The following is a 12607-nucleotide window of genomic DNA, read 5'->3' as shown; positions in this document are numbered from 1 at the left end:
GGACCAGGGGACACCGTGGCATGGGTCACCTTGTGGGACAGCTTAGGGTTTAGGATGTCTAAGAAACAGCTGAACAGAACCTCCTAATGCATTTTGAAGGTCAGAGGTCAAAAGCGATTAGAGAGACTGTAAGATTCCGGTTGGGTTGTGGATTTCCAAGGCTCCTCCACGGTTCTGGAACGTTCTCTTCCCTCTCTCCTCCCCTCTGTACTCTCCTGTGTGCCCTTGCCCACTGTGTTGTGACACATCTGCTGCTGTTGTGACGGCCACGCTGGCGACCTACCGGCTCCTGGGTGGTCCTCTGGCCTCAGACCAGTTAAAGGCCCTGCAGAAGAACTACGGCCGTCTGCAGCAGGACGTGCTCCAGTTCCAGAGGAACCAGACCAACCTGGAGCGGAAGTTCTCCTATGACCTGTAAGTGCAGCCCCCAAGGGGTGGGGGTGCTTTGTGTTCTGAGCAGTGGGCGTGAGCGGGTGGGTGTGCACTGCACGTCCGGGTTCTGCAGGAGGCCCTGCGCACTTCCTCATGTAAGTGTGAGCCGAGCTTCAGAAAGCTCTGGAAGAGGACCAGCTGGTGGCTCATGATTCAGAATACACGGGAGGGCAGCGTCCCGGAGCAGGAAATGGCCTGTCAACATACTTGTAAAGTTCCGTGAAGTTTTACAGGGCAGGTGTGCTGGTTAAGTCAGTAATAGAAAGCCTTTAAAAATGGCTTCGGGAAGTGCTCAGATACGCCCTTCGTCCACTCCTAGACTGAAAGGTGTCTCTGGCATCAGATCCGGGGTTTATCTCTGGGTGTTGGCTTGTGGACATTCTGTTTCTGTGAGACTCCTAGCGTCTCTTCACATTTCTGCAGTGAGAAGGGAGCGCTTTTATTTTTCAGCTTTATTGAAGTATGATGGACAGATAATCATTGTCTATATTTAAGGTATAAAGCATGGAATTTTGATATCCTCGACATTGTGTAGTGTCCCGGGTCAAGCTCATTAAACATGCTCGTTGTGCGTGTGTGGTGAGAACACTTAGGATCTGTGCCGTCAGCGCATTCTGGGTGTGCGTGACTCATAGCCGCACTCCCCACGCTGCCGCCATCCCAGCTTACGGCCAGGCCTGTCTGTTTGAAGCGGATGAGAACCTCAATTGCGTACAAAAGCCCTACACATTTACCTCTGGGAGGATTTTTATGACCAAAACAAAACAATAAACTTCCAAAAGGTTGGCTAAACCCTATAGTAAGAGAGTAAAAACCAGTTGTAGGGAATAGAGAGTAAGTCCTAGTCTGTGTATTGTTTTCCCCGATAAGAGCAGCATTAACTCAGGCACAGGGGGTCTGGGATTTGGAAACAGCCACCTCTGAGCCCCGTCCTCTTTACCGTTGGCTGACTTCTTCCTGGTTTGTGTCCAAGGTATGTGGATTTTTCACATAATTGCAGTCACTGGTAACAGTTTTAAATCATTGTTTTCCACTTGCTTGTGTTATTTATAAATAGAAGTCTGTACTGCTCCAAAATGTAGCATCACTAAAAATGGCTGGTTAATATTGTGGAGGTGCAGAATTTACCTCATGATGTCCGTGTTTGGGTATTTCGGTTACTTCTAAGTTTTTGATTATTCTGACTAGCCTGATAGCAATGTGTATACCTTTTAAAGATAATTATTTTGAATTATTTCCTTCTAAAAAGGACTCACCTGTAGGTTCAGTGTCATAAATTGCCAAGTTGCCTTCTGAATAAGTTTCCTCACCCCACTGCCCTCACCGGGATTCTCAGGTCCTTCCAAAAGATGGTCCACTCACTGTGGTAGCATCCTGATCACTTTAAAACAAAATACTACTAAAACCAGGAAGCCCCACATATATAAACATGCAGAGGACATGCACTAACGTCAGTAGAAGGGAAATGTAATTAGAAAATATGCGTATGGAACCTTCTTTAGCCAGGCCAGTGGTTCTCAATTTTGGTCGGCGATTTTGCTCCCAGGAGACCTTTGGCAATGTCCAGAGACCTGCGGTCAGCATTCTGCAGTGCACAGGGCAGACCTCATATTGGAGTTTTCCCTGGCCTCAAACACGGTGGTGTTCAGTTGACGACCCCTGAGCTGGGCCAGTCATCGACGATCGCTAGCACTCAGACAGAAATGAAGACAGCCCAGTCTCTGTATTATTCATCCTTAGAAGATACCTTCAAACGCACTTCCCTTCCATTCTTTGAAATAGAATAAGCCGTTAATGCCCTCACTTGATTTATGTTGACTCAGAAGGAGCTGACCTCACTGGAAATCAGTAGTCGGCCAGGCCCAGCAACGGGGAGGGCGGCTCTGCGCCCCATGTCGGAGCGGACAGGGAGAGTGGCCAGGCCTGCTGGACTCATCCTTTTTCTCTTAGGAGGTTGATGGCTAATTTGAAACCCGTTTTGGCTGAAGTTGGTATTGAGGTTGTCGTGCCCAAAATGTTATCCCAGATAGGTGCGTTTCCTGGGGATGATGTTCATGGAGTGTTGGAAGCTGTCTTTGGGTTAGAGACCCTTTTGGACCTGATGAAAGGTGCAGATCACTTGTTAGCAATATCTGCGAAGTCGTGCCTTCCGTTGATGGGACAGCGGAAGGTCACCCTCACAGCTGCTCTGGAAACACCTTGTCAGGCCCGAACCCTTTCTACCGGCAGTGCTGGGACTGGAAGAGCGGACAGCGAGGCCGGCTTCCTGATGCACTCGTTAGTGTTCGTTCTTCTGAATCGGCGTCCCCGCTCCTCGCTCCCACCCCTGTGGCAGACGTCACTAAGCGGTCACGTTCTTGTCGGTCTTGGTCACACGCGGCCTTGCAGGCTTCCTCCCTGGAGCACGTAGGGTTGTCTTCTCACGTGAACTGCTTGTCCTCTCATTTCCACGCCATGAGGAAATAGTTTGCCAAAGCTGTTACTGGTCTAGACCCAGCACTGCCCTGAGATTGTGTCCTGGACGATCAAGCCACCCGCCTGCATAGATTCCGGTGTGGCGTACGACCCGCGCATCGATCGCACCATCCGTGATCACCCTGGTGGCAGGTCCTGCGTGTCCGCGTGTTCGCTCTAGTTGGCGGCTGAACGGTTGGCACGTGCATGGAAGCGGAGGCTCACCTGAGGCCTTCGGGACGTCACACTGTCACCGTCCCCATGGCCTGCGTCCCGGTGTTTGAGCTTCATTCTGAGGCTGTTTCCTTACCGCTGTGGAGCTGGAATGGGGGAAGCTGGCCTCCACCCGCAAGGCTGGGAGAGCGAGGCTCTTTGTCCTTGGTTTTGGCAGGGCTGAGAGCAGGTGAAAACAGTACGTATTTCCCATTTGTAGTTTTCTGAATGTTCGGGAATGGCTGTGCCCCTGTTCATTGGCTGGTCCCAAGCGTCTGGGATGCCGTCTGCTAACAGTGAACTGGCATGTTTAGTACGTTTGGGATTTAGGCAGTCTCTCTTCTTGTTTTATGTGTTCAAACTACTGCGTACTAGTCTATCACCTGCGAGTTGCCTGTTTGTGACCGTTTTATCTAAATTTTTCAGCGAGTCTTCTCTTGATCTGTAAGCTGTCCAAAGTCCGGAAGTCTGTCTTGTGCTCTGTCTGCAACCCCTGATGCTCTTCTCTGCATGTGGTTCTTGGGGACCCACGGACTCCTTTGCACCGTAGGTCACATTACAAGAGCTGTGGGCTGAGTGAGAGCTGAAGGGCCCGTGACCCAGAAGAGGCAGCTGGGCCCTAGAGAGAGCATGGCACAGAGCCAGGAAACCCCAGGTCTGGCTTCTTTCAGCCTTATCTCTCTCTCTCTGACCCTGGTCAGCAGCCCACATTCAGGTCACCTCCCAACTTCCTTATTTGTACAAGTGTGTAATTCTCTCAATTACTCTACAACCCTGACACACAGGATGCTCTTAAACTCTAGGCTGAAAGCTCTGGTGATGCCTCAGCATATCTTAGCTAAAAGGGAGCTCAGCCTGAGCTAGGTGATGGGCTCCAGTAACAATTTTCTGATACTGCCTGGGCATCCTCCAGTTCTTTTTATTTTTTAAAAATGAAGCTTAAATTTTGGAGCAGTTTCAGGTTTGCAGAAGGATTACAAGAGCTGCTGTGTAGAAGGATTACGAGAGCTGCTGCGTACCACAGACCTTGTTTCCGTGCTGTTAACGCTTTCCACGGATGGGGCTTGTTTGGCTCAGTTAATGGACCAGTATGGATCCATCGTTAACTAAAGTTCGTACTTTGTCTGTGTTTCCTCGATTTTCCCCTGATGTCCTTTATCTCTTCCCGGACCCCACAGTCTGTCTGTTCATGTTTCCTTAGAGTCCTCTTGGCTGTGACCGTTTCTCAGACTTATTTTTTTATGATCTTGTTAGTTTTAAGGAGTGCTGGTCGGGTGTCTTATAGTATGTTTTTTTTTTTTTTTTTTTTAAAGATTTTATTTATTTATTTGACAGAGAGAGATCACCAGTAGGCAGAGAGGCAGGCAGAGAGAGAGAGGAGGAAGCAGGCTCCCTGCCGATCCCCTGGGATCATGACCTGAGCCGAAAGCAGAGGTTTTAACCCACTGAGCCACCCAGGCGCCTATAGTATGTTTTCTTACAGTTTGTTGCAGTTGGGATTTATCTGGTGTTTTTTTCATGGTTAAACTGGGCAACACATTTCTAGGAGGAAGGCCACAGAGGTCAAGTACCACTTTCATTATTTCGTATCAAGGGTACATACTATCCATATGGCTTGTCCCTTGTTGATGATAATCTTGATTACCTTACTGAGGTAGTGTTTGTTTGCTTTCTTCACCATAAAGTTACTCCTTTATCTCTCCCTCTGTACTGGGAGGGACCCAGTTGGATGCCCCCTCGATCAACCATTTCTCTCTCTCTCTAAATTGGAGAGTGGTATTAAGAAGCCAAGTTCTGGGGCACCTGGGTGGCTCAGTTGGTTGGGCGACTGCCTTTGGCTCAAGTCATGATCCTGGAGTCCCAGGATCAAGTCCTGCATCAGGGCCCTTGCTCCTTCTGACCCTCCCTGATCTCATGCTCTCTCTCTCTTTCAAATAAATAAAACCTTAAAAAAAAAAAAAAAGCCAAGATCTGGGTACTAGGTGTGTTTATTGCTGCTGGGGTGTGGTTGTTTCTAGGCCCCATCAGCTGCAGGGTAAAGAGGTCTACGTGTGTACTAACCTGTGTTGTATACAGACATTGATGACTATTTCTATAGTTTACCAGCTGTATTCATACTAAATCAAGCATAAGTTCTGTCTTGCAAGATTGGTGTCTCCCGTTCTAATCTAAATTAACAGAACAGTCTATTTTGGGTATCTTCTCAACTTGGGACAGTGTGCAATTATTAATATTTTGTGGCTCAAAATATTTTTAAAACTGCCTGTGGCAAAGACTGGCCATGGCCTATCTAGATCCATGATTTTCTCCCACAATATAATTCCTGCATTTCCAAACCCTTCTCGCAGTGAAGTATGGCCTGGTGACCAAGTTCTGGACAGCGTGGGAAAGAAGTGGAAGCACAGGACCGTAGGAAGTCTTCTGAAAGTGAGGATGGTCCACCACACCCCATCTCATTTACCTTTCCCCTCATTCCTTCCTGTTGCTTGGGACTCACACAAGATGGCTGGGCTGCTGTAGCCATCTTGGATCATGAGGCCGGAAACCCGTGCTAGGATTATGAAACAGAGAAGGCTGTATCCCTGATGACTCAGAACGGCCATCCTGGTGCTGGGCTACCTACATGAGACTTCAGTTTGCGGAAGGAGCAGATTGCTATCATTTGCCCTTTCTGTTTCACCCAGCCAAACCTGATAAGCTAACTTACCCACTTTTTGAAAGTGCCTTTGGATACTGTTCTTACACAGTCATTTCCGTGAATCCTTCTCTATTACCCAAAAAAAGACCTTCTTAGGGAAGGTCACTTAGAATGGAATCCTACCTAGTGGGGAGTAAAGAAGGGTAGCTAGGACTTGTTCTAGAAAAGAAAGAGGACGTGAGGAGCTCAGAGTGGTCTGGGCGAGGCAGAGGTAATCCTGTGGTCCTGGAGGTGAGCTAAGAGGAGTAATATTTTGGGCATGGTTGTACAGGTGACTAGTTATGTGGGCCCCACTGGGAAAGTCTCCTCCTTCCTGGAACTGAGGACGGGGATGTTAGATCTCTTGTCATAGTTGTGCAGATCCCCCAGTGGGTTTGTTTTCTTTTTCTTTTTCTCCCCAGTCTGTTTTCTGTTACTATGATTGGGTCATGTCTGTTGTTCTGTCTTGCAGTTCACGGATTCTTGCCTCCATTCTGCTACTTGCACTCAGTCCTTAAGTTCTTTAATTTTGGTTATTGCGTTTTTCAGTTTGAAAATTTCCATGTGGTTCTTCCTTACATCTTCTGTTTCTTTGCTGAGATATTTAGTCTTTCATTTGTTTCAAGCATCTTCAAATTGCTCACTGAAACATTTCTCTGGTGGCTGTTTGGAAATGTTTGTCAGATCATTCTAACTTCTCTGTCATGTCGGCGTTGAAATCTATTGGTGGTCTCTCTTCACTCATTTGAGATCTTCCTGGTGCTTGAGGTGATGGTGGTTTTCATTTGAAACTTCTGGTTGTTGGGAGAGCCCTGACTCATCGCTGACTTCCTTGGCTGCCACCCCGAGGGGAGAGGACACATTCCCATCAGTGGGGGCTGAAACACAGGCTTCTTCCCACGTGCTCTCCAGTGTCACCACTGGGGTGTTCCATAGACCCGAAGCCTCTGGCCAGTCTGCCTTCTCTCCTACCATTCAGTCCTCTTCTGTTTGTTTTAAATACAGTGCCCAGGGTTTGCAGTTGTACTTAGTGGGAGAAATAGGGAAAAATCCATCTATCCCATCTTCCCGGATGTGGAAGTCCAGCTGGATTTTGACACTGTCTAGTGTTAGCACAAACCCCACAGGCTTTATAGTCCCACAAGACCCTCCCCTTTTCACATGACATCCACAAGTTCTGCGTGTCCCCAAGGCACCTGTACTCTGTCTCCTAGCTACAAGTTCAGTGCTTCCCGAACTGCTCAGGGTTGGTACTTCTCTAGGATGACTGACAGAACTCTGCCCCGGGCTGTGCTCACGACGAGAGGCTCATTCGAAGGGCTGTATCTCAGGAACAGCTACATAGTGGAGTCTTAGTTTTAGGGCCATTGTAGGAGAAATAGCTCCTTTCCTGGTGGAGTTGGGGTGCCACCTTTCTAGTACCTGGTGTTCACCGACTGAGAAGCTTGTCAAGCCTCATCACCCAGAGATTTTTCCTGAGGTTTTACTACATAGGCACGATTGATTAAATCGTCGGCCACATGACTGAACTCCAGCTCTACTCTCCCTGTTCCCTGGAGGGAGGGAGGTGGGGCTGAAAGTTCCAGCCCTATTAGTCATGGGGGTGACCCCTCTGGCCGCCAGCCCCCATTGTCAGGCTCTGTGAGCTGGCACATTAGCACAAACTCGGGTGTGGTCCAGGGGGGCTCGTTTGACTGACAAGACCCTCCTATAAGTCAGGAAATTCCAAGCTCTTTAGGAGCTTTGTGCTAATAGCTGGGGAAAAGACCATATAGCTATCTCTGATTATACCACAGTTTGTATTTAAAAAACTTCTTAAAATATTTTATTTATTTGTTTGGGGGGGGGGGGGGGAGAGAGAGAGAGAGAGTGTGTGTGTGTGTGTATGTGTGTGTGTGTGTGCGCGAGCACAGAAGGAGAAGGAGAAGCAGACTCTGCGCTGAGCACGGAGCCTAACATGGGGCTCGATCCCAGGACCCTGGGATCATGACCTGAGCCGAAGGCAGACGCTTAACCGACTGAGCCACCCAGGTGTCCGTAAGAATTATTTTTTCCTAACTAATGAAGTTCACCTGTTTTAGAACAGTGTGACAAATTTGAAGTTTCAGCCAACTCCAGTTTTCTTGCCATTTAGTACTGAAACCACATGCCTTAAGTGCCCTCTCGAGGTGGAGAGCTGGACCCAGGAAGAAGACGAGCCGTGTGTTACTGACGCGGTGGATTGTACGGTCACGGCAGGGGAGACTTGCGGTGTAGACCCATCCCTAAATCTTTGTCTTTCCCTTTGCTTTCTCTCCCCGGAGGAGCCAGTGCATCAGTCAGATGAAGGAGGTGAAGGAGCAGTGTGAGGAGCGGATAGAAGAAGTCACGAGAAAGGGGAAGGAGGCCGTTGCTTCCAGAGACCCGAGTGAAAAAAAGGACCAAAACCAGCAGGTAATTCTGGGAGTTTTTCTGCCCAGGACTCCAGAAGGCATTCCTCGCCTCTCCTCAGGCATCCTGTTCCCTTGTCTGCAGACGGATTGGCATTTATCTCTGCTCTCCGCTGTGGGTTTGGTTCCCTGAGACACGCCGGCTGTTCCCAGGACGTGGACACTCTGAAGGGCATCCGGGCTCTGCCTTGTCCTTGGGCTCAGGGCATCACCAGGGTTGCTTCAGTGAAAGTCTACAGCCCCCTGGGAGAGGCTTCAGTACTGTGGTCCCCTCACCAGCGGGGCAGGGGTGGGGCTGCTGGGCGCCCCTGGTGGCAGGGCATGTGCTGCTCGGCCCATGAAGCGGCTGCTCAAGGCCTTTGGGAAACCTGCGTTTGTTGGCTATAAATACAGCAGCTTTATTGAGAGAGAATTCACAGACCATTCCATTCACCCACATATAGTTACAATTTGTTGGGTTTTCGTTTATTCACAAAATTGTGCAGCCATCATCACAGTCCATTTTAGAACATTCTTGTTCCCCCAAATAAACCCCATAACCGTTCGCTCTCCCCACTCACTCCTAGAAAACCATTAATCTGCTTTCTGTCTCCATCGATTTGCGTAGCTGGACGTGTCCTGTCAGGAGAATCATAGCCGTGTGACTGTGTATGTCTGGATCGTTTGACTTAGTGTGCAGCTTTCCAGGTTCACCTGCGTGTTCGCGTGTGTGACTGCTTCACCCGTTTACGGGTGGACAGTATCGTGTGCGTAGGCCACGTTTTGTTGATTCATTTGTCAGTTGATAGGAATTCGGGTTATTTCTAGTTTTAGGCAGATTATGAATAATGCCGCTATGAACATGCGTGTAGACATTTTTGTATGGAGGTAAGTTTTCATTTCCCTTAGGTGTATACCTAGGAGTGGAGTTGCCGGGTCATATGGTAACTCAATGTTCAATGAGAAACTGCCAGACCGTTTTCAGAAACCAATCACACTCTTTTACATTTTGACCAGCAGTGTGAGGGGTCCCGTTTCTCCACGTGCTGGCCAGTTCTTACCTGTCTTTGTCCTTGTAGCCATGCTTGTGGGTGCGGGGCCCTGGGTCAGTGTCGTTTGGGTTTGCATTTCCACGATAACTAACATTGAGGATCTTTTCTTGTGCTTTATTGGCCATTTGTATCTTTTTGGAGAAATGTCTATACACTTTACCCATTTTTAAATTGAGTTATTTTATAATAGAGTTGGAGTTCTTTATATATTCATATAAAGATATTAGCTATGATTTGCAAGTATTTTTTCCTATTCTGTGAGTTTATTTTTTTTACTTTCTTCATGGTGTTCATCGGAATATGAAAGTTTTTAATTTTGATGAAGTCCAGTTTATTATTTATTCTGTTGTGTGTTCCTTTGGTGTTGTAATTTAAAACGCTTTGCCTAATCCAAGATCTTGAAAATATTAAGAGTTTTATAATTCCTACCTCTTACATTTAGTCCTAAGGCCCATTTTGAGTTAATTTTTTGTATCTGGTGTGAAGTAGGGGTCTAACTTCATTGTTCTGCTTATGGATATCCAGTTGTCTCTTGGCACTTTTTTTTGGAAAAAAAAAAAAACAACTTATTTTTTCCATGGAACTGTCATGACACCCTTGTCAAAAATCAGTTTACTATAGCTATGAGGGTTTATTGTGGATTCTCAGTTCTATTCCATTGGTCTGTTTGTCCCTTATTTTAGTACCGTATGTACAGCCTTGATTACTATAGCTTTGCAGTAAGCTTTGAATTCAGGGAGTATGACTCCTCCAATGTTGTTTTAAAGATTTTATGAACAAAAACGGGGGAGCAGTGGAGGGAGAGGGAAGTGCAGGCTCTCCACTGAGCTGAGAGCTGGGCTCGTTCCTAAGACCCTGGGATCGTGATCTGACCCGAAGGCAGACACTTAACTGACTGAGCCACCCAGGTTCCTCCTTTTTTTAATTTTAATTTTCTAAAAATATTTCTCTAAGGGAAGGGACAGTGGGAGGAGTAGAGAGAGAGAATCTCCATCAGGCTCCCCCACTGAGCACGGAGCCTGACTCAGGGCTGGTAATGACCTGAGCCAAAACCAAGAGTCAGATGCTTAACTGACTGTGCCACCCATGCACCCCTCCAACATTGTATTTAATTTAATTTTAGTTTATTTATTGATTTATTTAATTTGAGTGAGAGAGAGAGCACAAGTGGGAGTAGGAGCAGAGGGAGAGGGAGACGCAGGCTCTGCACTGAGCAGGGAGCCTGATGTGGGGCTCGATCCAGGGACTCCAGGATCACTGCCCGAGCAGAAGGCAGTGCTTCGCTGACTGAGCCTCCCAGGTACCCCCAATGTTGTTCTTTTAAAGGACTATTTTGGTTATTCTGTGCCAGCTGAATTTCCATATGAGTTTTAGGATCTGCTTGTCAGTTTCTTCAACAAAGCCAGGTGAGATTTTGACTGAAATTCTATTGAGTCTGTCGATCAGTTTGGAGTACTGCCATCTTAGCAACATTAAGTTTACTGCTCTGTGAACGTGGGGCATCCTTCCGCTTGTTTACGTCCTTTAAAAATCTTTCAATGTGTTGTAGTTTACAGAAGTCTTATACTTCTTTGTTCAATTTATTTTTTATGCTGTTACAAATGGAATTGTCTTATTTTCATATTCATTGCTAGTTCTATAGAAATAGATTCATTTGTTTATTTTGATCTGGTATATTGCAACCTTGCTGAACTTTAATAGTATTTTTTGGTATCTGATTTCTTTGAATTTTCTATATACTGTATGATGTCCTCAAAGCAGAGACAGTTTTACATTTTTCCTTCCCACTCCGGATGCCTTTGTTTCTTTCTTTTTTTTTTTTTTTTTTTTAATTTTATTTTTTATAAACATATTTTTATCCCCAGGGATACAGGTCTGTGAATCGCCAGGTTTACACACTTCACAGCACTCACCATAGCACATACCCTCCCCACTGTCCATAACCCCACCCACCCCCAATCCCCCTCCCCCCATCAATCCTCAGTTTGTTTTGTGAGATTAAGAGTCACTTATGGTTTGTCTCCCTCCCAGTCCCATCTTGTTTCATTTACTCTTCTCCTACCCCCTTAACCCCCCATGTTGCATCTCCTCTCCCTCATATCAGGGAGATCATATGATAGTTGTCTTTCTCCGATTGACTTATTTCGCTAAGCATGATACCCTCTAGTTCCATGCACATCGTCGCAAATGGCAAGATTTCATTTCTTTTGATGGCTGCATAGTATTCCATTGTGTATATATACCACATCTTCTTTATCCATTCATCTGTTGATGGACATCTAGGTTCTTTCCATAGTTTGGCTATTGTAGACATTGCTGCTATAAACATTCGGGTGCACGTGCCCCTTCGGATCACTACGTTTGTATCTTTAGGTTAAATACCCAGCAGTGCAATTGCTGGGTCATAGGGTAGTTCTATTTTCAGCATTTTGAGGAACCTCCATGCTGTTTTCCAGAGTGGTTGCACCAGCTTGCATTCCCACCAACAGTGTAGGAGGGTTCCCCTTTCTCTGCATCCTCGCTAGCATCTGTCATTTCCTGACTTGTTAATTTTAGCCATTCTGACTGGTGTGAGGTGATATCTCATTGTGGTTTTGATTTGTATTTCCCTGATGCCGAGTGATATGGAGCACTTTTTCATGTGTCTGTTGGCCATCTGGATGTCTTCTTTGCAGAAATGTCTGTTCATGTCCTCTGCTCATTTCTTGATTGGATTATTTGTTATTTGGGTGTTGAATTTGCTAAGTTCTTTATAGATTTTGGACACTAGCCCTTTATCTGATATGTCATTTGCAAATATCTTCTCCCATTCTGTCAGTTGTCTTTTGGTTTTGTTAACTGTTTCCTTTGCTGTGCAAAAGCTTTTGATCTTGATAAAATCCCAATAGTGCATTTTTGCCCTTGCTTCCCTTGCCTTTGGCGATGTTCCTAGGAAGATGTTGCTGCGGCTGAGGTCGAAGAGGTTGCTGCCTGTGTTCTCCTCAAGGATTTTGATGGATTCCTTTCTCACATTGAGGTCCTTCATCCATTTTGAGTCTATTTTCGTGTGTGGTGTAAGGAAATGATCCAATTTCATTTTTCTGCATGTGGCTGTCCAATTTTCCCAACACCATTTATTGAAGAGGCTGTCTTTTTTCCATTGGATATTCTTTCCTGCTTTGTCGAAGATTAGTTGACCATAGAGTTGAGGGTCTATTTCTGGGCTCTCTATTCTGTTCCATTGATCTATGTGTCTGTTTTTGTGCCAGTACCATGCTGTCTTGATGATGACAGCTTTGTAATAGAGCTTGAAGTCCGGAATTGTGATGCCACCGACTTTGGCTTTTTTTTCAATATTCCTTTGGCTATTCGAGGTCTTTTCTGGTTCCATA

General features: G+C 46.4%; 1 protein-coding gene across 2 annotated transcripts in view; it reads left to right on the top strand.

Annotated features, from left to right (window-relative positions):
- Positions 1 to 12607, top strand: part of LOC111153486 (golgi membrane protein 1) — a 59311-nt gene that overhangs the window by 31143 nt on the left and 15561 nt on the right. For both annotated transcript variants that reach the window (XM_022512529.1, XM_022512528.1), the window contains exons 5-6: positions 312 to 414; positions 8080 to 8209. In XM_022512529.1, the coding sequence (XP_022368237.1) occupies positions 312 to 414; positions 8080 to 8209 (233 nt within the window). The remainder of the gene's footprint in view (positions 1 to 311; positions 415 to 8079; positions 8210 to 12607) is intronic.

This window comes from Enhydra lutris, unplaced genomic scaffold (assembly GCF_002288905.1).
Source record: "Enhydra lutris kenyoni isolate GAN:26980312 unplaced genomic scaffold, ASM228890v2 scaffoldscaffold33, whole genome shotgun sequence".
NCBI classification, from domain to species: domain Eukaryota; kingdom Metazoa; phylum Chordata; class Mammalia; order Carnivora; family Mustelidae; genus Enhydra; species Enhydra lutris.
This window is presented reverse-complemented; position numbering and strand designations above follow the sequence as displayed.